Raw genomic sequence first — 24,825 nt, 5'->3', positions numbered from 1 at the left:
GAAGACCGACATGGATGGGAAAGTACACACATATAAGGCGTGATTGGTTGCGAAGGGCTTTACTCAAACTTCTGGAGTTGACTATGATGAGACCTTCTCACCAATTGCGAAGATTAAATTTATAAGGGTTATGCTAGCCATAGCTGTGTTTCATGATTATGAAATATGGCAGATGGATGTCAAAACCACTTTCCTTAATGGGAAGTTGGCTGAGGATGTTTACATGAGTCAGCCAGAGGGTTTTGTCAATGCAGAACACCCTAATAGAGTGTGGAGTGGTGTGTTAGTGGTAGGTATCCCATGTTAGTGGTAGGAGAATGTGGTGCTGATGTGTCACCCACCACATATGTGGTATGTGGTGGGTATAACGGATGACCTTAGGGAATCATGAAACTTATTACGACTTTAAGACCAAAGTGATGGTGTAGAAGCTTGACAAAGTATAATGACTAGATTGTTGAGTTATGGAAACACATTAGAAAATGCAAAGTGACAATTTTAGCAAAATAGATAGCTATTATATTAAGGGTAGTACAGTACTACATGTAAGATATGAGCATACAAATGAAAGAACTATACAAACTTTAGAAGATATCTTAACAACTTGTATGATTGACTATGGAAGAAGATGGGATGATCATCTAACTTGCTTACAATCATCACCCAAGAATCCGAATGCAACCATTTGAAGCATTATATGGAAGGAAGCATAGGACTCCATTATGTTGGCTTGAAGCCGAAGAGAAAAATCTCAAGAGACCCGAAATTATTATATCATTTTTGGTAAATTAGTTCTAGCTTTTAGTTGAAAAACTAGTTTTTAGATGAAAACTAACTTGTAGCGTATAAGTTAGTTGGTAGTTGACAAACTAATTTATTAATTTATATTGTTTGATAAAAAGTAGTTGATAAGCTAAATTACAAATGTAAAATGACATTTACACATAAAATTAAGACTAACATTAGATATAATTAAAAGTATAGTTGGAATATTTTTGAAATAACTTCAAAATATCTTACTAAAAATTAGTTTATAAGCTAGTTTGTAAACTACATTAAACTATTTCTTTTTTTTTTTTAATTTACCAAACAATTTTTACCAAACGAGACTTTAATATAATTATAGCGAACTAAAACCCATATGACCAAAAAGTTACTGAAATACAGTGGCCTTTTAATTATGTGAAATGTCATATAATTATCTTAATAGGCCTTTTAATCTTTAATCAGATGAAAAGTATATTTCACTTCAAATAATGTTTTTACTTTCAAACATATAAAAACAATAATTAGTAAGACAAAAACGATAACCATAATTTAACGTTTTCATTAATAATGATTATCTTAGTAGATACTTCTTTATTTCTATTTTCTTACATTATTATTAATAAATGAGCAAGTGGGCATATGAAAGATTAGTGTTATTTTCTCCAAATTTTCTTCAGATGGATTCATCATCAAATCAGATCGTTAAAGAAATTCCCGGAGTCATTCGAGTATACAAAGATGGCCGATTCCAGAAACTCGCCGGCACAGACGTCGTTCCCGCCGGTATTGACCCTTCCTCCGGCGTCCAATCCAAAGACGTCATCATCTCACCTGAAACCAACCTCTCCGCTAGGCTTTACCTTCCCAAAACCCCCACCAAAAAACTCCCCCTTTTAATCTACATCCACGGCGGTGGATTCATCATCGACACCGCCGCCTCTCCACTCTATCATGACTTCCTGAACCTCATCGCAGCCGAATCCAACGTAGTCATAGTCTCCGTTGACTATCGAACAGCGCCGGAGTACCCCGTCCCCACCTGCTTCAACGATTCCTGGGAAGCAATCAAGTGGGTCGCCGGAAACTGCCCCGAGCCATGGCTCAACGACTACGCTGATCGTGAAAACGTATTCTTTGCTGGCGACAGCGCCGGTGCCAACATAGCCCACCAGATGGCTATTCGGGTCGGGTTAGAGAATCCATGTTTAAGTATAAACCTATGTGGCATCATCCTGCTCCACCCGTATTTTTGGGGAAAAGATCGAATCGGGTCTGAAGGAGAAGACCCGCGGAAGACATTATTGGACGATATGTGGATCTTTGCCCACCCGGGAACAAGTGGGTTAGATGACCCGCTGATTAACCCTGCTAAGGATCCGAATTTGTCGGATCTTGGGTGCTCCAGGGTACTGGTTTGTGTTGCTGAGAAAGATATTGGGAAGAATAGGGGATGGTATTATAAGGATAATTTGGGTAAAAATGGGTGGAATGGAGATATTGAGGTTATTGAGGATAGAGGAGAGGATCATGTGTTTTTCCTATTTAACCCTTCTGCTAATAATGCTAGTACTTTGCGCAGGAGAATTTGTACTTTCATTAACCACATGGACAATTAGCCTCAATTATGCAACTGCAAATCTCCACAATATTGTACCTAATAGTATAGAATAATATGATATTGTTTGGTTTTTGGGTCTTGGTTTTTAACTTACTTTGGAGGGTTATTGTAGCTATTATGAAATAAATTACTCTTACATAGAAAATGGATAGAAATTTAAACAAAAAAAGATAGAAATTTTGAACAAAAAAACAGACTACAACTCTTGATTGATTCCCTTTGGAGAGGTTAAGCCGATGTTTATGCCAACGGATTGAATATACAAAACAATTTAAAAAAGTTAATACAATTTACTAATGTAGGGTTGATGAAAATGAAACACATTCAATTTTATGTTTTGTATTAACTTGGTGATTATTTATTTATTTATTTACTTTTTGCACATCAAGTGAACTTAATGTAAAGCATCTCCAATCGTGTATTTTCTAAAACTTTTTATTATTTGAAAAAACTTTTGAAATTTCTTTTACAATTGAAGGAGAAACTTCTTAACATCTTTTAAAAAATTAGGTTTTGTCATCCTTATTCCTTATATTTAACAACATTTTATTTAATATCATAATTATAGTTAGATATTAGATTTATCTTAAGTGGTCGTTTGATTTGCTTTCTAACTGGTCCGAAGCTAGGACCCGACCTCCGGTCCCGAGTATGTTTGTTTCCCTTCTACACCCTTGGACTCAATCAAAATCAAGGACTTGATCCCTATTTTTTAGTTGATTTGGTCTCATGAAAGTTATTGTAGATGGTCGCAGAGAAAGAATCTCAAAATGAAGCAAGAAATTCTATCTAGCAACCACAAAAAAACAATTGTCAACGTTGTGATGAGGGTCATTGTCTTCTTGTTATCGATTACTTTTCAAATCAATCAATTTCCCATCGAACATCTTTAGGCGGAGGTTTTGGATGAATAAAAAAAGTATTCATCAGAATTTTCGACTCATTATCCAATCATTCAGACTAGTTCATATTATGGAGGATGCAACCGAGAGTAAAGGTCTTTCGACGTTACATAAATACTGCTATTCGATAGTTAGCATGTGAAACACTAGCTTACTAGAATGATTAATGTATAAGAATAGGTGAAATTACTACTACTGAATATCTAAAGAATATTTATCATGGTGTGATTGAAATATTTGGCACTATGTATTTAAGAAGACCAAACATTGCAGACATTAGGTGTATACGTCACTTACATGAAGAACACTATGAGTTTCTATGTACGTTAAGGATTTATTGATCGTATGCATTGGATATGGAAAAATTGTCATGTCATATGGCAAGGGTAATTCACTCGAGGTGATTATGATGTACCAACAATTATGTTAGAAGTTGTTGCTACTCAAAACCTTTGGATTTGACATGCATATTTTGATGTTGTTGGTTAAAACAATGACACCAACATATAAAACCAAAGTACATTATTCAATGATTTCTCATAGGGATATGCTATTAAAGTTTAATTACTATCAATGTAACATATTACACAAAATGTTATTACCTTGCTAATGGTACATATCCAAGTGGGCAAGAACACAAATACAAGTGAAGGGGCATCGATACCAGATAATTCCCTCTATTAATAAATTCAATCAGATAATCATTAACGTACAAAAGCAATACCGTAGTGGTTGGTCTGACGAGCGAGTAAAGGATGTTGCAAGAAAATTGTTTTATTACAGATACAAGAAACCATTTAGATATAAGCATGCATGAGCATTTCTAGAGGATCAACCTAAACGGAAAAGTGGGAATGGATGGGGTTAATACAAAGATTAGAAAATATTTACTACCATCGTTTCATATTTATTGTCCATTTTTTATTTTTGAAGTCTTTTTTCTTCACTTTAATCTTAGATATTTTTATTTGTGTTATATATTACTTGATAAAACTTATAACAATAAAAGATATTTAAAACAAAACTCATTCATATATTTTGCATCAAGTATTAAATATAAAAAATAAAAATATTTTAAGGTCAAAGTTGAAGAATAAAAACTTCAAAAATCAAAAGTGAACAATAAATATTAGACGGAAGTATTATATTTTATTTTGTAATATATTTATTATATTTTAATTTTAATACATTTAATTTTAAATTTAATACATTTAACGAACAACTTAGGTATCATCAAATTTATATGATGAGATAAAACCTAAATGAAACGGATTGTGTTAATACAAAGATGGTGTTAAGATAGATAAATGATAAATTCATTAATTTTAGAAAAAAAAAACTTTTGAAAAAGTTAACCATTAGCAAAGTTATTTGATAAAAGTTTTTTATTCAATAAAATTTAGTTGAAAATGATATGGCAAAAATAATAATTTTTTAATAGGTTAACCGTTGGAAATGCAATAGCATGTCACTAGGACTTGCCCAAGTGACACTAAGATAGATTTAATGTTTGCTTTTTTTAATTATATTTTATATTAGAGAAAATAACCATAATAGCTAATCTCTTTAAAGTTTTTCCGAAAAATAGCCAAAATTTTCGAAAATGCCAAAAATAGCCATGATTCTTACAAGCGCACTGCCTGTAAATTTTTCTTTTTGTTTGCAAACTTCAAACCTTCGTAATTCTTTCATACGAATTCCTTTTGAGTTGAATTTTTTCATTGTGTTTTTTGTAACAAAAGCTTTCCATGGAAATGTTACACTAGGGAAATCATACCTTTTTAGCTCAAATAAAATATTCGATGAAAGACGTGGAAAAAAAACTCAACTTTGATCCTTCATAAATTTTTCATATGAACTTCGTTTAAGCTGAAAGTTTTTCCATTGTGTTGTTTGTAACAAGGGTTATCCATGGATATACTACACTCTCAATTTAGATGTCGTGAAGTCATATTTTTTAAGATCCAAAGTCGGCTATTCGGTGAAAATCATGAAAAAAAATTCATAATTTTTACATATGAACTTCATAACAATCATCAAAACATTTGGGTTCTCCCAATCAGAAGATGACCTGGAAAAATCTCAACAAAAAAAAATTGTAGGCCACCTAGATTTCGTAGGTGTTGACCTGCAAAAAATATTAAAAAAAAAACACATGCTACCTGATTTTTAGAAATGGCGACCTGCGAAAATCTAAAAAGAAAAAACTCACAGACCACCAAGATTTTTGCAGATTGTCGATAAAATTGTAGCTATTATGATTATTTTTTCTGATTTTTGGCTGTTTTTTGAAAAAAAAACTTTTATGTGGCAGACTAATATGGTAATTTTCTCTATATTAATCTTAAATTTATTATATTTATTAGTTATTAATTTATTAAATGAAACTTGCATCCTTTACTTCTACTTTACAAAAAAAAGCACATGCACAACTAACATTGTCTACCTGCCACCTCCCACTGTCGTCGCCATGTAACACTCATAAAAACCATAAGAAATTTAAACTTTTTAAAACCAACCCAAATCATTTACAAACATAGTTTTCAAAACATTTTCAACATCAGAGTCTCCCAAAATCATAAGTTAAAACATAAGAATGTGTACGGTCACCTGAAGTAACTGAAACATAACCCAAAATTGTAAGCTAACGTTTAGTAAGATCTCCAAAGTATCAATACACAAACAAATAACATAAACGATAACAACATATTGGGTCCAATCAACCATTGAGTTGGAATACCCCAGACCCCTCAACCATTAGGTTGGAATGCCAATACACTATGGGTTCAGTCAACCATCGGGTTGGAATACCCCAGACCCATCAACCATCGAGTTGGAATGCCAATACGCAACGGGTCCTATCATCCTCGGGATGGAATAATCTCGGGCCCACTCAACCATCAGGTTGGAATGCCCCCGGTCTGTTGGCTCATGCATAAATCAGTAAAGCCTCAACCACCAACCAAACATGTGCACATGTAACAGATAATCATATAATAGTCTACATACATTTAGATAGATCTACAGATTACTAACCACAGCATCTTCCTATATACCAGGATACCAATCTAACAGATTATTAAAGTACAATTAGCATGCATAATAGGATATCGAATCCAAATGGTCGACCTTGGTGTCTTTGACTCGCAAGTACAATGATGAAAACTCATCTCACAAACTGAACCGAAGTTGATGATCTCCCAACTGTGAATCTTAGCTCTCTAACCGACACCTATTCGGCTATTCCCACCAATGACCAATTTCCATAAAAATCCCAAAATACCATTAAAATCAAACTTTATCAAACTCAACTGGTCAAACCAACTAGGTCATCAAGCAATTTGTGTAATATCGAAATTGGAAACTTGTCTTGTAACGATAACACTACTGGGTGACGAAAAAAGAAAAAAAACTTATAGTAGGCTCATAATATAAAAAGACAAATGTCAGCTAATAATTTAATGGAAGTAACGGTAGAAAGTGGCACACAAGTCATGATGAATAGAGGACTAAAGAGTAAAGAGACAAAAAGAAAATTTTAAAAGACTAGGTATAACATATAACAACTGTTGGTGACCCTTTGGTTAACAAACAAACTACGTAATCCACTGTCTTACTTAAAATAGCTCAATTGTTTATTTGATATCGAGTACAAACGAATTTAGTTGATGTAGCATACATCAATGTGTTGGCTTATGTGGAATAACAAATCACCTACAAAAAGTTCAAGATTTTATTAACAATATTAAAACTTTACTGTAGCAAATAAGGTTTAATGAATTAGACGGATCATTTATTTTCAATTGATTATTCGCATGTAGCATTGGAATCTATTGCCTTTCATATATATATATATATATATATATATATATATATATATATATATATATATATATATATATATATATATATATATATATATATATATATATATATATATATATATATATATATATATATATATATATATATATATATATATATATATATATATATATATATATTTGCCATGCTTGGTCTTTAAAGGTGGGTTGTCATTAGACCTGACAATTCGTGTATTCGTGTCATGAAAACGTGTTAGCCACGAATTTGACACGATATGATTACACGATGAGAAATAAGCTTTATCTTAATTTTTAAGATGTATTTGTATCGTGTCGTGTCTCTCACAGATTCGTGTCTCCGTGTTTGAAATTGCCAGATCTAGTTGTCATATTCAATTAATGGGACATTGTAGTGACAGTCAAAAAAAATATCTTTGAAAAAAGAAAAGCAACTTTGACTCTAAAACTATAAATAGAAAGAGAATTCAAAAGAAAAACAAAATAGTTGGATAAACAAATTTATGTTAAATGATTTAAAAAAAAAAAAATTGAATAGTTGGACTTTCCAAACAAAAGTTTTTAGTTTATTGGAATTAAGGTAAATCTTAAATATTACCATCATATATTAATTACTAAAATATGTTTTATTCAACAACTACTACACTTTTTATATTTTTTTATAACATATGTTAATATTAGTATATATTTACAATTACAATTACCGATTATTTATACTATGATTATGGTTAAAGCAAGCTTCCATTTACATTACTTCTACTCTCTCAAAAATTTCCGCAGATGGATTCATCACCGAATCAGATCGTTAAAGAAATTCCGAGAGTCATTCAAGTATACAAAGATGGCCGATTCAAGAAACTCTCCGGCACCGACACCGTTCCCGCCGGCGTTGATCCATCCTCCGGCGTCCAATCCAAAGACGTCATCATCTCACCTGAAACCAACCTCTCCGCCAGGCTTTACCTTCCCAAAACCCCCACCAAAAAACTCCCCCTTCTGATATACTTCCATGGCGGTGGATTCATCACCCAAACCGCCGCATCCCCCTTCTACCATAACTTCTTAAACCTCATCGCAGCGGAGTCCAACGTCGTCATAGTTTCCGTTGACTACCGAACGGCGCCGGAGCATCCCGTCCCCACCTGCTTTGAAGATTCCTGGGAATCAATCAAATGGGTCGCCGGAAACTGCCCGGACACTTGGCTAAATGACTTCGCCGATCTTGAAAATGTATTCTTCGCCGGTGACAGCGCCGGTGCTAATATCGCCCACCACATGGCTATCCGGGTCGGGTCAGAAAATCCGAGATTGAGCATGAACCTACGGGGTACTGTCTTGCTCCACCCGTATTTTTGGGGAGAAGATCGAATCGGGTTTGAAGAAGAACACCCATGGAAGGCTTTAATTGAAGATATGTGGATCTTTGCCTACCCGGGAGCAAGTGGGTTGGATGATCCGCTTATTAACCCGGATAAGGATCCGAAGGTATCGGATCTTGGATGCTCCAAGGTACTGGTTTGTGTTGCCGAGAAAGATGTATTGAAGGATAGAGGATGGTATTATAAGGACATTTTGGGCAAAAGTGGGTGGAATGGAAGTATCGAGGTTATTGAGGAGAAAGGGGAAGACCATGTGTTTTTCCTATTTAGCCATTCTGCAGATAGTTCTTGTACATTGCGCATGAGAATTTGTACTTTCATCAATCAGATCGATAAGTAACCTAATCATGTAATTAGTGAATGACAAATGTCTGTCAATATAATAGAATAAAAATATGATATTGTTTGGTGTTTGGTTTTTCCACTTATTTTGGAGTGTTATATATAGCTTTTATCAAAATAAATTAATGTTATGCAGCCTAATGTTGTCATAAGTTTCTTTCTTACGATAAATCAAGGAAGAAAAATATGGTTTAAAGTAAGAAAGATTTTGTTTTTGGTTGATACGTCAAGTCAGGTGTAATATTTTGTGTTATTGTAAATTTTTTAGAAGTTTAATAAAATTATCTCTCTTGTTCGTCCATCGATCGAACCATATTATATACTATATTTAGTTTTATAGTTTTTCGATTATTGTTTTTCAGAAGTTTAATTCTCGTGATTTTACCTAAATCGTTAATCATTTGTCTAAATTTGATCAACTCGTTTTGTTGAAATCCCAAATGGTTACATTATTATCATAAAAACCTCAACTAAGAAAGTTGTTTTAAGTGAGTATAATTGTGTTTAGTGTCTCGACTATATGCTTGAGATATGAAACACATAGGTTGTTCTATAATCAAATAAAATAGGGAAAATGACTCTTGATGGTAATTAATTTTTGCGTTTGTACTCATTTGATCATTTTCCCTTTTTTTGTATTCAATATACCATCAAACTTGTTGTTTGTGTTCACCATAATCCTTTTGACCTGTGATAGTCGGTCAAAGGGTTATGGTGAACACAAACAATAAGTTCGATAGTATATTGAGTACAAAAAAAAGGAAATGGACCAAATGAGAACAAACTCAATAGTTGGTTACCCTCCTGAGTCATTTTCCCTTTACTTCTTTACAGCAAAGCCCACGTCATCTCCTACTGATATTAATGACTTTATGAGATTCATTCTTGTTTCTCTTCAAAACATAACCCACAAAAGAACATTATTCATATATGTACAACTTTGTAATGCACTTGAATATTTATTAGGGAAATCTTGACTAAGCAGACGCATTTCATGATTACATTTACATTTCCAATCGAATGATTTATCGTATCATGGATTCTAGACAAGTCTACAAACGAGTGGAATCACAAGTGCTGTGATTTTTGAGTTTACTTAGCTTTAAGATCGAATTCATGGGATGAGATACAACATCAATATGTACAATATCATGCTGCTTTTGCAGACACATCACCATATTATACCTTGAGGTAAATGTTTATGCTGATAAATATATCTCTCATACACAATCATATCCTTTTGAAGAGAAGTGTTGACAGCCAACCACAGTAAGCATAGCATAGACCATGTTTTAACAAAGTTACCCATCTGAAACGCTCTTCATATACGTTATAGCCTAAGAAGGTTGCAATCTTTGATAATTTTTCAACTTTAATTTCATTTAACTTTTCGGGGAAAATGACTCAGGAGGGTAACCAACTGTTGAGTTTGTTCTCATTTGGTCCTTTCCTTTTTTTGTACTCAATATACCATCGAACTTGTTGTCACCATAACCCTTTGACCGACTATCACAGGTCAAAAGCCGGTCAAAAGGGTTATGGTGAACACAAATAACAAGTTCAATGGTATATTGAATACAAAAAAAGGAAAGGGACCAAATGAGTACAAACGTAAAAGTTAATTACCTTCGAGAGTCATTTTCCTAATAAAATATTAGCAAGAAAGAAATCAACAAAGAAAATATTTGGTACCATATCCGCATCCACATGGTGCAGGGGGATATGTCCTCGTTCCTCTTAATTGTTGCTATGAAAGGATTAAACATTGACAGAGGGATCCTTTGTCCTCGTTCCTCTTTATTATTGCTATGAAAAGATTAAACATAGCTCTAAAAGTGGCATGTGAAAAATAATTGTTTCATGGTATTCAACTTCCTCAGTGTGGCCATTGTAACATCCCAAAAATCAAGGTAAAATTTTTGTTTTTAAAGAACAACCCAAAACCAAAAATGTTTACAAAACATGGTTTTCAAAGTATAAAGATCACAAATCAGAGTATCCCAAAATCGAATCTCAAAAAAAACTAAAGGATGTTCACGATCAAGCATTCGCATTGCCCCGATCATCTAAAGTACCTGAAACATAAAACTTAAACTGTAAGCAAAAACTTAGTGAGTTTCCCTAAAGTACCACACACAACCAAACAAATATACATACTGGGTCCACAACCTCCCGGTTGGATTACCCCTAACCCACAACCTCCCAGTTGGATTGCCCGAGTTTGTTGATTGGCAGCACAAAGAAGTGCGGTCTCAGCCCAACCACACTATGTCGACATGTATAACAGATAAAACACATAACAGCAAACAGATAATCATGCAAATCTTAACAGATCACTATAGGATAATAATATTCTAAACTAGAATACACAATCTACTAGGTCCGCGTTCGTGTCTTCAACCCTTAAGTACAGTGAGGAAAACTCACCTCACAGTTTGACAAAATAGTTGAACAACACACTGATACGAATACCAACTCTACAGGTCACCTATTCATTAAATAGTGATTGAATCTCAGACTACATCCCAAAATACCCAAAATACTCCTAGGTCAAAAGTCAAAAGATTCAACTCCAAACTAAGTATGCGTTGTGTACTCAGCATGTACGCACGACGTACTCATTCATCCAAAAACGGGGGCTCAAAGGAGTACGTGTTACGTACTCAAAAGTACACCCAACATACTCGACCAGATTTCAATCTTTCATGTTAAGTGCTTAATCCCTAAAGTCCTTTCGTCCAACACTTAGTTCAAGTCCCAAATAACATTCCAAGTCATAAAGTTTCCAACTTTATGACTTTGCATGGTTATAAAGTGTCCAAATCTTAAACGCTAACATCTTACAATATTCTAAGCCACATAATACATGCATGGAGGAAAGTGAAGGGTCAAGATCCCATTTTATAACTCTAAACACTCCAAAACGTCCAAAAGGTCAACTTATTTGGTCTTGGGTAGTCCATACACACATAGACCAAGAATATGGGACTAAAAGCACATAACTTCTAACACTAATAATATCTAAAGAGATAATCATCAAGTTCATAACTTTATACATCCTGGGGGTTGCTCAAGAAGTGTAAAACTCATATCTACAAAGTGTGGATCTCTTGCCTTGCTTTCTAATGGCTTTCTTCCTTCAAAAGTGGACACCAAACACCAAAATGAGCTCAAAACACCATAAATGGAGATGAGGTTTTGCTAGGGACGATTTAGCAGATGGATGTTGATGATGGCATAGGTCTTGAAGAGTTAAGGATGTTTAAATAGGGCTCAAACCCTAAAAATTAGGGTTTGGACAATAGCCATGTATTCCCAGTGTACGCTTGGGTACGCCCAACGTACGCACATAGCTCCGTGTTTTTCATTTAAATGATAAAGGGAACGATTTTGCAAACAATTCTTAACTAAGGGTCAAATTTTAAATTACTTGAACATAGTTGTTATAATTCTCCCCCACTTGAATCAGACTTCATCCTGAAGTTCGTTCCTATAGACAACTCTAGATAAAGAATCCTTGACCCACTAACTTAACCAATAGAGAAAAATCATCACTATCCTGCCTGAAATCCAAAAATCCAATACCTTGTCTAACTCCCAATCGAGTAAAAGCACCATAAAACTCAGTTGATATGACTTCACTTCGCAATACGAACCATACAGAACCCTCCACTTGAAACGAAGGCGACTCCCAACACGAATGCTATCTAAATAATCGTTGCAGTGGGACATGAACAACATCAACATATTCCACAAACTCTCTTAACTACTTATAAAGAGAACTCGAGAGATCACTCAGAAACCCACAGATGCCAACAAATAACCCAAAGCTTGAAAATACTCAATTACAACGACTATCTTTATCTCCCTAACTACAAGACCCAACTTCTAGTGAGAACCACACAGCCGAGAACTCTTAAACTATAACCACCACCAACTCCATCAATATACTCCTCGGAACCGTCAGTCCATCCAATCTAAACTTCAGAGACCGCACTCTAAGACTGATGATCATCCGTTCGTCAAACCTACCCTTAGTCCCAGACTAGGAATACCATTAAACATGTGGAAAGAATACTCAAAACATACCGATCGCGAATTTCGATTGATCCCAAATCCAAAAATTGTGGCCAAAAACCTTACACACTTGACTTCTTGACAAGTCATCACCAACCCGCTGCCCTCACAAGCATAATGATGGTCCATTTAAGAATTTCACATTGCATCCAAAATCCCTTATCAGCTCAGGTGTACATCTACCTGACAAATAACTCAAGACATTTACAACGAACTTCATGACTCGAGATTCCATAACCGGTACCCAACATTGGTAACCAAACTCATGATGTAAACACTATACAAAGAGACTTCTAATGTACAACTGTTACTCCCAACAGCCTTTAACTACTCACATAATCCTAACTAGCTAGTCATTGAGTTTCCCGACTCCCATAATACACTAACACCCAAATATGCCAAGAAAACTAACGATCTGAGACCAAAGACTCTTAATGAAAAGATTATCGGGTTCCACCCATATTGAATCAAACAACGACCAGCTTACGATACATTGTGACACCTTCAACCACTAAATGATGAGCTCACACTACTATGTCGATCTTGCTGTAATTCCATCACTAGCCTGAAGACTTACGACCAGCACCATAGGGCCTAAAGATACTCAACCATCAATCCATCGTCTTGCAGGAACCCAAACAACATTCCCCTCAACGCTAATCAAACACAACACGAGCCATACCCTTTTATAATGTACAAATCTTTTCACAATATTGTCGGCTACCAATGCAAGATCAGGCAAAAACATGGTCACACACAACCAGAGAATGAGATAGGCGGTTACACTCTTGTTCCAATTCAGGGGCTACAAACCAATTAAGGACCATGCCAATAACTCGAACCAGGTGTTATCATGCTATCTTATTTAACCTACATACATCCTCAATTGAAATACATAAACAATCATAGACCAACTGCACTACTTCTTCCTCATAACCTTACCCACTAATAGAAACATCCTCATGAATGGCCGAAACTAACGTACCATACCTTGATTGAAACCGAAAAGATCCTACCAATACACAACTAGCTCGATAAAACTTCCAAAGTTAGCATAAATGCTGGAAAAAAAAAACCACAGTCGGATCAATCTAGATACCAACTCTACTAACATAACATGCCAAAATTAGATTCTGCTCAAATCCAAAGCCACACCTGAATAACTAAGCAACACTGTCCCATCATTCGAACTTCCAATAACCAAGGATATCTGCCAGACTGGAGCCTACTATGAAACACAATTCCACAACTAACCATTCAGGTTACTCATATCTAGAAATCAAAATGTACAAAGTACAGATTTTGATAACGGGTTGGTGCATCCATTGAACTCCAACTGATATAGTTTGAAATTTCCGAAGACCCTCTATTATTGATGATGAACGAAAAGACCAACGACCAAGAGTTCACTGACAACTAATCTATTGATTTGATGCACCACTAGACAAAACCCTTGAGAAATTAAACATAAAAAATTTTGTAATTGATTGACTGATCAACAACTACCCAACCTAGACTATAAATATCAATATATATATAACAACCTGATTAACCCAAATGCCTCTTGACCTAGTCCTTGATGTTCCCGAAACAAGTCACTAGCTACAACGAGCTCTTTGTCTAATAACTTCTTACTGCGAAGACAATTATTACATTCCTAAACACATACACCTGATGTAACGTCCCAAAAAAATTTCTTTAAATCATTACCAATGCCATATTCATAAAAACATATCATAAGTCCTAACATGAATTCATAGTATCATTTCCAAAACATAATTTCATTATCAGAGTAAACATCCCAGGCTGACCAATCAATGATGTGTGCCATGCGATCACCCCGAGCTCTTCCCTCCACTACCGGAAGTACCTGAAACCAAAACTGAAAACCGTAAGCACGAAGCTTAGTGAGTTCCCCAACCTACCACATACCCTGCATAAACACATACAACATATACTAGGCCACGCCCGCTATTTCGGGCCTCGCCCGTTACCTCGGGCCTCGCCCACTACAACGGCCCCGCCTGGCTTCGAGCCCCGCTCGGGTACAGATCTATTTCACTTAGGCCTCGCCTATCACTGGGCCTCGCCAGCTACATATACTAACACATAAACATATCATAACACATAAGCTAACATATACTAATGAATCCTATCCTAAGACCTTGCCTATTTTGGGCCTCGCCCTTGTCCTGCTACTAATGAGTCATGGAACCCTGTCCATGCTCCTACTGATAGTGAGATATGGTCCCAGCCCACACCCACTCTTTCCCTAACTTGGGCCTCACCCCTGTTCTGCGGCTAATGAGATGTGGAACACCGTCCACACTCTGCTATTGGTGTGATACGGGACCTCACCCACACTCACCTCCCTACCAGGCACATACAAGTATCACACAGACAACAAATATACTCTATCATGCAAACCATTCCTTGGGCACCCGCCCGCTATCAATGGACCTTGGTCCTAAATATCATATAGGCATATAGTGCCTAGGGCTAACCCCTGGGTCTTCCTACTCATATCTACATGGGCCGACATTGTGGCCTTAGACCCATTCACACAAAGGAAAACTCACCTGCACTGCGGAACTCTTGCTGATAGCCCTCTGACTGCTGACCGACAATTCTCTGAACCGCTGCTCCACTAGCTCCCCGAGCTACCAATATCAATATACATAACTTCTAGTCGCTCCCAGTGACTTCCGAGGAAACTTAGGCTACCTAATACTGCCCCCTCTACTTTGCCACTCTGGCGCTACAAGTCCTGGGATCCTCAATCCCCCTAACTCGACCTTAAGGTCCTTACTAGGTCCCACCTGTGCTACTAAAACTCACGGGCCTCGCCCACGGGTCTCACTCGACTACACTACCGAGCAACCCTACTCTAAGGTCTCACCTATACAGCTACTCACATACGGGCCTTGCCCACGGGTCTCACCCAACTATACTATTGAGTGACCCTGCCCTCAGGTCTCACCTATACTGCTACTCTCATATGGGCCTCGCCCAAAATTCGCTAACTAGGAGATACGGGCCTCCGCCCACACTCCGCTAACTAAGCTGCTAGGGAATGCTACGGCTTACCCGTAGTCTTGCAACACCTTCCATACTCACTGACTGCTAGTGAATGCTACGGCTTACCCGTAGTCTTACAACACTTTCTATACTCACTGGCTGCTGACGAAAAATGTTGCGGCTCTCCCGCCGCTCTACTATGCTCTACCTGCTGTCTCTGCCACTGACTACTAACACAAAAGCATACCATGCCTGCCGTTCTCAAAATCCTCATTCCAACTTTCATGAGTCCTACAGGCGACCCTCCAACCCAAATTCCCAACCAGATACTAACCATTTCGATTACATAAACTAACTGTTGGGAAGTTTCTCAAACTCCCAACGCCGAACTCCTCAATCCACCAATCACCATGCTACTTCTTTTCCTTCTCAGAGGTCGTGTACTCATCCTGGATCTGCGTTCTCATACCCTTGCGCACCCGGAGGGTTCTCCCCCACTTTGATCCTGCCTATACCTCACTGCTCAATGCTTGTGAAGAATTCCAAATCTTTTCTGCTATACCGCAATCAATCTGCTGAAGAACCAAGCTTGCCACAGCTAGGGATCTAACCGATCCATCACTCAATATCACCTTTCTGAATCCAACGGGTTATTACCGAGTTCCATACAAGCATGCTATAGTTACTGCATCCTAAATAACCTGCTTCCATAAGGCACTACCCCTAACTACCACTTTATTATCCAAGGCATGCAGATGACATATAACTAAATTGCAAGCAAGCCGCCCAATTCTAAAATACTTATACCAAAAACGATGCAAAACCATAACGATATAACCATGAATGAAGGAAACAGAAAATGACAGTCGCGTACCTCCTACATCCGGTGTTGCTCGTGCCTCCAAGGTAGTCATCTAAAAAGCCCTGCCTCCTACCGCAGGCGCCTCTGCTCGGCCCTGAAGGCCATCTGTGATCCTCAGAGTTGCAGGGGCACGTGCTATCACTCGTCCTGCCGAAAACAGACCGGGGCACTGGGCCTTCTTGTGGCCCCGCTGACTGCAGCGGAAACATATCAGGTCTAATCCCTGTGTGGTGGTAGCAGTACAATCCTTGCTAAGATGACCAGTACGGCCGCACTTGAAGCAGCCTGAATCTCCACCACTACCATTCCTACACGCACCCTCGTGCGTCCTGCCGCACCTCCCGCATCGGTCGCGGCTCTGGTAATCCCTCGATCTTAAATCTGACCCCTTGGGCCTTTTTCCCGAACCTATGGCTACCTGAACCTCATCCGGCTTCCTCTTCCGGATCTGCTCCAAATCAATCTCTCTTTCTCTAGCCCGAGAAATCATATCTTCCAGCGTCTTACAGCCGGAGCTGCTCACGAACTCCCAGATGTCAGCCCTCAACATCTCGCTCTGTCCTTCAGAAGACATGAGGTGAGTCTGACCTTGTCCCCCTCGGGACACCAGCTCATACGGAATGCGTTGGTAACATTGGCCAACCACCTGCTGCTAGCAATGGGGTCCCTAGCCCCATGATAATATGGCGCTCCGCAAGCTCTAAAATCTCAGAATGTCATAGTACGTGCTCCCATAAAAGCCATTATGTCGGTACGAAAGGCTCCCAACCTCTCATCCAAGATCTCCAGTATACCCTCCTTGATCGTGCCAAAGATCACAGGAGTCTGATCTAAGATACTGCGCATAACCTCAGCTGATATCAACTCCCTCATCCGATCCTCGAGCTGCTCGGCCCCTGAACCCGAGCCTGATCCGCCCACTGGTCTCTCATGCAATGTCACCATGCTAAAACATATCACAATAACTATCAGAATACTCATCACTGTTGAGGGATCATACGCACACACTACAAGTTTCCCGGTCTCATCTCATCCTTTCTCGAATCGAGTACGGATCCTTTGCTTTCAGTAGTACAGGCCCATACTACCTTCCGCATCTATCCGTACTTTCCTCAAGAACTGCTTCGACTCCACCAGGTCCCTTTCTCTACTACTACAACTTCCAACACTATCTCATCCTAGGCTTACCCTAGGGAAACCTCTGACTCAACTCAAACCAGTCCTCAATTGCTGAAGGCCTCCTTGTGATGCCAATTAGCCATCACCTGAATACCATCACATGTGACGAGGCTCAGATAATCCTTCGAGTAGAAGACTCGTCCCTACAACGGTTGGACTCAGAAAAGAGTTGCGCAATAGGGCCAAATCCATCAGTCTGAGATTATTCAACCCTGATCACATGTGACGTGACGTATTCACCTAATGGCTAACTTCCATCACTCATAATCCCACAATGCACAAAGTAAGCAACATTCGGACAAGGGAAAAATCTAACCATAACATACTCAACAATCATCATCTCATATCAAGAATCTACACTAGCATGCGACATAAGCTCATAAACTCAGGCATAACCTAAACAGGCTATTCTACTACTGTCTAACCAGTACTATCATGCAGCTCAAAAGCACATATAATAGGCATATAAGGCATCCTCCCTAGATCCTTAGTCCTAATCTGGCATGCTGTTCTACTAACTGATAATCATAATATAAACTTGTATGGGTATTTTGGGGTACTTACTTGAGCTCGGCTGATTGCATGCACCACACCCTTTTCTCATATCAAAATTTTTTTCTTTCTGAATTCTTTTTGCTTTACTAAAACTGTTTCATTTCTAAAACTCTTTTTACATAACTATCTTTTCACTTTGAAAACTTTTAGACCAATCCCTTAGTTTGAGTTCAGACACACCCGAGAGTATGTCCGAATCCCTCAAACCAAGGCTCTGATACCAACTTGTAACGTCCCAAAAAATTTCTTGAAATCATTACCAATGCCATATTCATAAAAACATATCATAAGTCCTAACATGAATTTAGAGTATCATTTCCAAAACATATTTTCAGTATCAGAGTAAACATCCCTGGCTGACTAATCAATGGTGTGTGCCATGCGATCACCCCGAGCTCTTCCCTGCACTACCGGAAGTACCTGAAATCAAAACTGAAAACCGTAAGCACGAAGCTTAGTGAGTTCCCCAACCTACCACATACCCTGAATAAACACATACAACATATACTGGGCCACGCCCGCTACCTCGGGCCTCGCCGCTACAATGGCCCCGCCGCTCCAGGCCCCGACTGGCTTCGAGCCCTGCTCGGGTACAGATCTGTTTCACTTAGGCCTCGCCTGTCACTGGGCCTCGCCCGCTAACATATACTAACACATAAACATATCACAACAGATAAGCTAACATATACTAATGAATCATGTCCTGAGGCCTCGCCTATCATGGGCCTCGCCCTTGTCCTGCTACTGATGAGTCATGGAACCCCGTCCACGCTCCTGATAGTGAGATACGGGCCCAACCCACACTCACTCTTTCCCTAACTTGGGCCTCGCCCCTGTTCTGCGGCTAATGAGATGTGGAACACCGTCCACACTCTGCTATTGGTGTGATACGGGACCTCACCCACACTTACCTCCCTACCAGGCACATACAAGTATCACACAGACAACAAATATACTCTATCATGCAAACCATTCCTTGGGCACCCGCCCACTATCAATGGACCTTGGTCCTAAATATCATATAGGCATACAGTGCCTAGGGCTAACCCCTGGGTCTTCCTACTCATATCTACATGGGCCGACATTGTGGCCTTAGACCCATTCACACAAAGGAAAACTCACCTGCACTGCGGAACTCTTGCTGATAGCCCTCTGACTGCTGACCGACAATTCTCTGAACCGCTGCTCCACTAACTCCCCGAGCTACCAATATCAATATACATAACACGTAGATCCAAACAGAACTCTAGAAGCCAACTAAGTCCACTCTTGACAAATTTAAAGTCCTGGTCAAAGTCAACCTTCCTGACTGACCCTACTCGCTGAGTCAACCTGTTGACTCGTCGAGTCCTTATACTAAGAAACTCACATAATACGCCTCAACTCGCCGATTCACCCCGTCAACTCATCGAGTTCGACGATCTCCAAGTCCCATCTTGTCCAACTCACTAAGTCACCACTCAACTCATCGATCTGAGTCTTAACCAGAAAACGTTGAGGTTTTGTGATCCAACTCGTCGAGTCCAAGAACAGACTCATCGAGTCTATAGCAATATTCAACAGACTCGCCGAGTTGTTCTTCCAACTCGTTGAGTTCCTGCCTATCTTCATCCAACTCGCCGAGTCCACCCATGTGACTCGCCGAGTAGCTTCAGTTCTTAATCCATATAGTGGCTTTTCGGGCCATACAGGGGCTCCAAACCATAGATCCACTCTTCTACAGTCTATCCCCCACGTAAAGTTGCAAACTTTATGTGAAACCAAGAAGCTAAAAGCCCAAAACACTCTAGGGCTAGGGTTCTAGACAAACATGCTTCACCAACACCACCAAGACTGATACTTTATGGTTCTCTAGGCCGAAACACACCTAGATCTGAAGTAGCAACTTCAGATCTGGACTTCTAACTCGAAATGGCTCTTAATCATGCCATAAGAGCCCCAAATCTCATAACAAAGGTAACACTCACTACAAGAAAAATACCCTTTAATGACGCGCGAACAATGACACTCACTGATTTACGATACGCATTTTGATGTGTTCTTAAAAATAATGTCAGCCTTCCAAAATTTGAAGGATAGAAGACATGCATTTGTGCGTGCCCTAAAATTATTGTCCCACAAAAAAAATTTACAAACACGGAGGGCAACCTAAATTAAATGGGCGTCGTCTACAAATGTCGCTTTATATTTTTTTCATTTAAATGCGCGTTTTTAAAGAGGGATCCTCTAAAATTAGAAAATTCTAAAATTTTGAAGTAATCTCCCTTATCTCTCATAAAATCGTACAAAGAGCCATTTTCTCCCTCCTCCTTCAATATAACCCTAGACACAACCACCATCAATTCGCAACGATGTCTTCCTTCTTCCTTGCTCTAGATTTGTGACCTTCTTTAAAGCTATCTTATCCTCCCCCATATGGTACTAACATACTCGAAATCGATGAAACCCTACCGGCCCTTCATCCTCAACAATCAACGCCTCCATCAACCAGCTAGGGCTTTTATGGAAGAACTCCACAAAACTAATCAAGTTTCATCCTCGCAGTGTCGGCGACTCCTTACGCTCACACACGCCTATGCCGACGACTGCGACTTCTTACACTCACGATGTTGGCGATTGGGGTTCTAAGTCCTGGATCCACCTTCTGTCTCCTATCCGTAAGTCGTTTTCTCCTCCGTTACTTCTTTCGAATAGATTGGTCTTCTTGTTGATTTGATTTAGATCAATCCGATTTATAATACTTGAGTTAATCTGATTTGATTTGCAAATGAATGTAACTAGATATCCAATTTGTGCTTTCTACCTGAATAATTTGAAGTTTGCTTGCCTGTATTTTGCTCGTTGGTTGTTTCTAATTGTTTCTGCGATTATACGCTTGTCAATTTGAGATCATCTTAGTTTTTGTTCATCTATACAATCAAGTTTTTGAGTGAGAAACATAAATTAATTCTATATAGATCATAACAATAAGCAAGTAATTCACTCTTGAATCGCTGATATTTCAGATCACAAAGAACCAAATCTAGGTCACCTCAGTAGAAAATCTCTTCAAGTGAAATAAAAACTTTATGCATTTATCATTTATGACTGTCGGCTAATTATTCTTACCAGTAACATTACTTACTTCTAGATCCGTTTGTTTATATTGTAGCTATATGTGATATTTTCAGCCCACTGTGCTTAAAGCCCTCAATTTCGTATCTGATTGGCTTGGGCAATGGCTGAGGGCATCATTCCTGAGGTGCATTCTCTCTCTCTCTCTCTCTGGAAAACCATAATCACCCTTCTGGTTTTCTAAACCAAGTTCATCTGCTCTTGCCTCCGGTCCTATCTTTGGTAATGTAAGTATCTGCACACATGATTACGTCTAATGGCCGGAGTTGGTGAAATAACGGCAGCAGCTGAAGTGGGTTCTCATGGCGGAGGTTCAGGATGTTCAAAGTTTTTGCCTTAGGAAAACCCATGAGTTTGTCCTTTCTTTGATATAACAAATCTTTATATAAATCAAGAATCCTGATTCTTGATTCTAGGTGACATTCAGTGCCACATCACTTGCACCAGAGGTTCAGGATGTTATCCCTTCCGGACTTGTCAGAGAGACTCCATATCTGACTCATTCGATTTTCAACATGCATGATACTTTTTTTCAAAACCTAGTCACTTTTTTAACATGTAAAAGGCTTTTCCTGCTTCTTTATTTATTTAATTATTTTAGTTATCATACGGAGCATGAGCTACTAAGATACATTAGTAAGCTGCAGTCAAAGGATCTGTCATTATGCCACATTATGATTCCTTTGGGATCTTACACCATGAAGCTTAATGCAACTACAGAGATGATGCCTGTAACATGGCAGCCTTTGCAGATATGCATCCTTTTGCTCCTACCCAACAGGCATAGGGGTATCAGGTAATTAAATCTTTCTAATTTTGACTTACAATTCCAAATTATATTTCTGTTGACTTTTTTTTTTGTAACCTGAGAGCAACATAGAAAAATATCTTGCAGGAAGTGTTCAAGAATTTGGGGGACATTGTGTGTACCATAACCGGATTTGACTCTTTCTCTTTGCAACCAAATGTTTGAGCTGTTGGAGAATATGAATGCACAGGTACATAAACATTACACTTCTTGTGTTGTTTTAATGGAGCTAACAAAATTGAAACATCATATAAAAATTATTTGGTTTTTATTTTTTACAGGTTGGATTAACAAGTCCATGGTGGATTGGGGTTGATGTTTGTCATCTAAACCTTCACAAGACATTTTGCATTCCACATGGTGGTGGTGGGCCCGAAATGGGCCCCATTGGTGTGAAGAAACACTTGGCACCCTACTTGCCTTCACACCCTGTGGTAAGACAAAACAATAATTTTTTTAGTTTGATGTTTATGTGTAATTAGAGTAATATGTTGTTAAGTTTATTTAATTTAGTTTGTAAATCTTGATTTAAAGGTTGCCACTAGAGGTATACCAGCCCCTGAGCAAAGTAAGCCACTTGGCACGGTTTCAGCAGCACCTTGGGGTTCAACACTTATCTTGCCTATATCATATACACACATTGCCATGATGGGATCTCAAGGACTTACAGATGCATACAATATAGCTATCTTGAATGCAAACTATATGGCAAAACGTCTTGAGGTCTCAATTTCTTTCTTTCCCTATTCATTAAGAACAAATATATAATATTTTTTTAATTATTGTATCAAGTTCTCAATTTTTTCCTTTGGGATTAATTACATTGCAGATTCATTATCCCATTCTTTTCCGTGGTGTGAGTGGAACAGTTGCCCATGAGTTCATCGTTGATTTGAGACCCTTGAAAGTAAGTTATAATATTATTTAGTCATATTTTTTGTTAAGTCAAAAAGAAATAGCAACTAACTTGAATCATATTCATATTCAGAAAAGTGCTGGAATAGAGCCAAAAGATGTTGCAAAATGTCTGATTGATTACCGGTTTTATGGTCTAACTATGTCATGTTCAATTCCAGGAACACTAATGATTGAACCCACTGAAAGTGAAAGAAAGGTATTTTTTGAAAAAAAAAAAAGAGAGTAAAGTTTCTTTAAAAGTTATAATGTTTTTTCCTTTCCTTTCATTTTATATAACATAACATGTGGAATTTTTGAGTTGTAGGCTGAGTTGGACAGGTTTTGTGATGATTTGATCTCCATTAGACAAGAAATAGCAGAAATTGAGAAAGGAACAGTGGACATCAACAACAATGTCATCATGGTAATTATAACAATAACTAAGTTCTGACTGTTTTGTATTATTTGTTCAAGAGTTATATTAGGGATAATGATGGAAATTAAAAAAATTGTAGGGAGCACCTCATCCACCACAACTACTCATGGCTGATAAGTGGACAAAACCATACTCCAGAGAATATGCAACTTACCCTGCACCATGGCTTCGTGCAGCTAAGTTCTGGCCTACTACATGTTCATCTCTCTCTCATGGATAAAATTTAATCTGAATAATTAAAAAGTTTTTTTTTGAATCCTGAAATGTTGATTGATGTGGTTAAAGATTGATTAACTATGGTTGGGTTAATTATTTGTGACAGGCCGTGTGGACAATGTGTATGGTGATCGGAACCCTTCAGCCACCACATGAGTATAAAGAGAAAGCTGAAGCTACTGCTTAAGAAATACAATTTTTAGCTATTGAATGATTGAATCAAACACTCTTTTAAAACTTTCAGTTCCTAACAACATTAATAAGTTTAATATTGACACTAGTCTTACTTTACCATTACAGGTAATCTTATTTCAAATAAAAATATGTATGGAAATTTAAAAAAAAGAACTAGTTTATTTTATTAGATTTGGATAATAACTTAACTAACTTTTGTGTGTCATCAGGCCCTAAAGCAACTACACCGATTGGATGCTGGAAACCTGGACTCTCACCGATGCTTGGTATCCCAACAAGCAAATTAATTAATCTGATCGTTGTATTTTTTATAATTTTTTTTTATTTCTCAATAAAAAATCATATATTATTCTTTTTACAGATAAGATTCTTCCATAAAATGGCATCAAGGCTAGCTCCTGTCACTGGTGGTGAAAAACTGATTTCCGGTGTCCTTGAAGCAGAGCGACCTACTATCAGGTTGTTAAATGGATTTTTTAATTACGTTTTAGTGCGTTAAATCTTTTTATTTTTTATGTATTGTGAAATAAATTCTGGGTTTTCTCTTTTGTAGTCAGTTGCATGACAAATCTCGGATGGAGGCAAATATTGTTTTCCTCGAACAACATAAAGGTTAT

At 37.9% G+C, this 24,825-nt stretch overlaps 2 protein-coding genes and 1 pseudogene across 2 annotated transcripts; all 3 read left to right on the top strand.

Moving 5' to 3' along the window:
* The first annotated feature begins 1,355 nt into the window (after positions 1–1,355).
* LOC111895738 (probable carboxylesterase 2) lies at positions 1,356–2,458 on the top strand. The gene has a single exon (XM_023891817.2). The coding sequence runs from the start codon at positions 1,392–1,394 to the stop codon at positions 2,382–2,384; it is 993 nt and encodes a 330-aa protein (XP_023747585.1). The 5' UTR covers positions 1,356–1,391; the 3' UTR covers positions 2,385–2,458.
* A 5,269-nt stretch (positions 2,459–7,727) lies between these two features.
* LOC111895746 (probable carboxylesterase 2) lies at positions 7,728–8,922 on the top strand. The gene has a single exon (XM_023891824.3). The coding sequence runs from the start codon at positions 7,911–7,913 to the stop codon at positions 8,847–8,849; it is 939 nt and encodes a 312-aa protein (XP_023747592.1). The 5' UTR covers positions 7,728–7,910; the 3' UTR covers positions 8,850–8,922.
* A 13,699-nt stretch (positions 8,923–22,621) lies between these two features.
* Positions 22,622–24,200, top strand: LOC111895611 (glycine dehydrogenase (decarboxylating) A, mitochondrial-like; annotated as a pseudogene).
* Positions 24,201–24,825: the final 625 nt, after the last annotated feature.

Source organism: Lactuca sativa, chromosome 7, assembly GCF_002870075.4.
Source record: "Lactuca sativa cultivar Salinas chromosome 7, Lsat_Salinas_v11, whole genome shotgun sequence".
NCBI classification, from domain to species: Eukaryota; Viridiplantae; Streptophyta; class Magnoliopsida; order Asterales; family Asteraceae; genus Lactuca; species Lactuca sativa.
Note: the sequence above shows the minus strand (reverse complement) of the source record. Positions and strands in the feature narration are given on the sequence as shown.

Coding starts and splice junctions, on each gene's coding strand:
- LOC111895738 (XM_023891817.2), top strand. CDS start 1,392: ATGAGCAAGTGGGCATATGAAAGATTAGTGTTATTTTCTCCAAATTTT.
- LOC111895746 (XM_023891824.3), top strand. CDS start 7,911: ATGGATTCATCACCGAATCAGATCGTTAAAGAAATTCCGAGAGTCATT.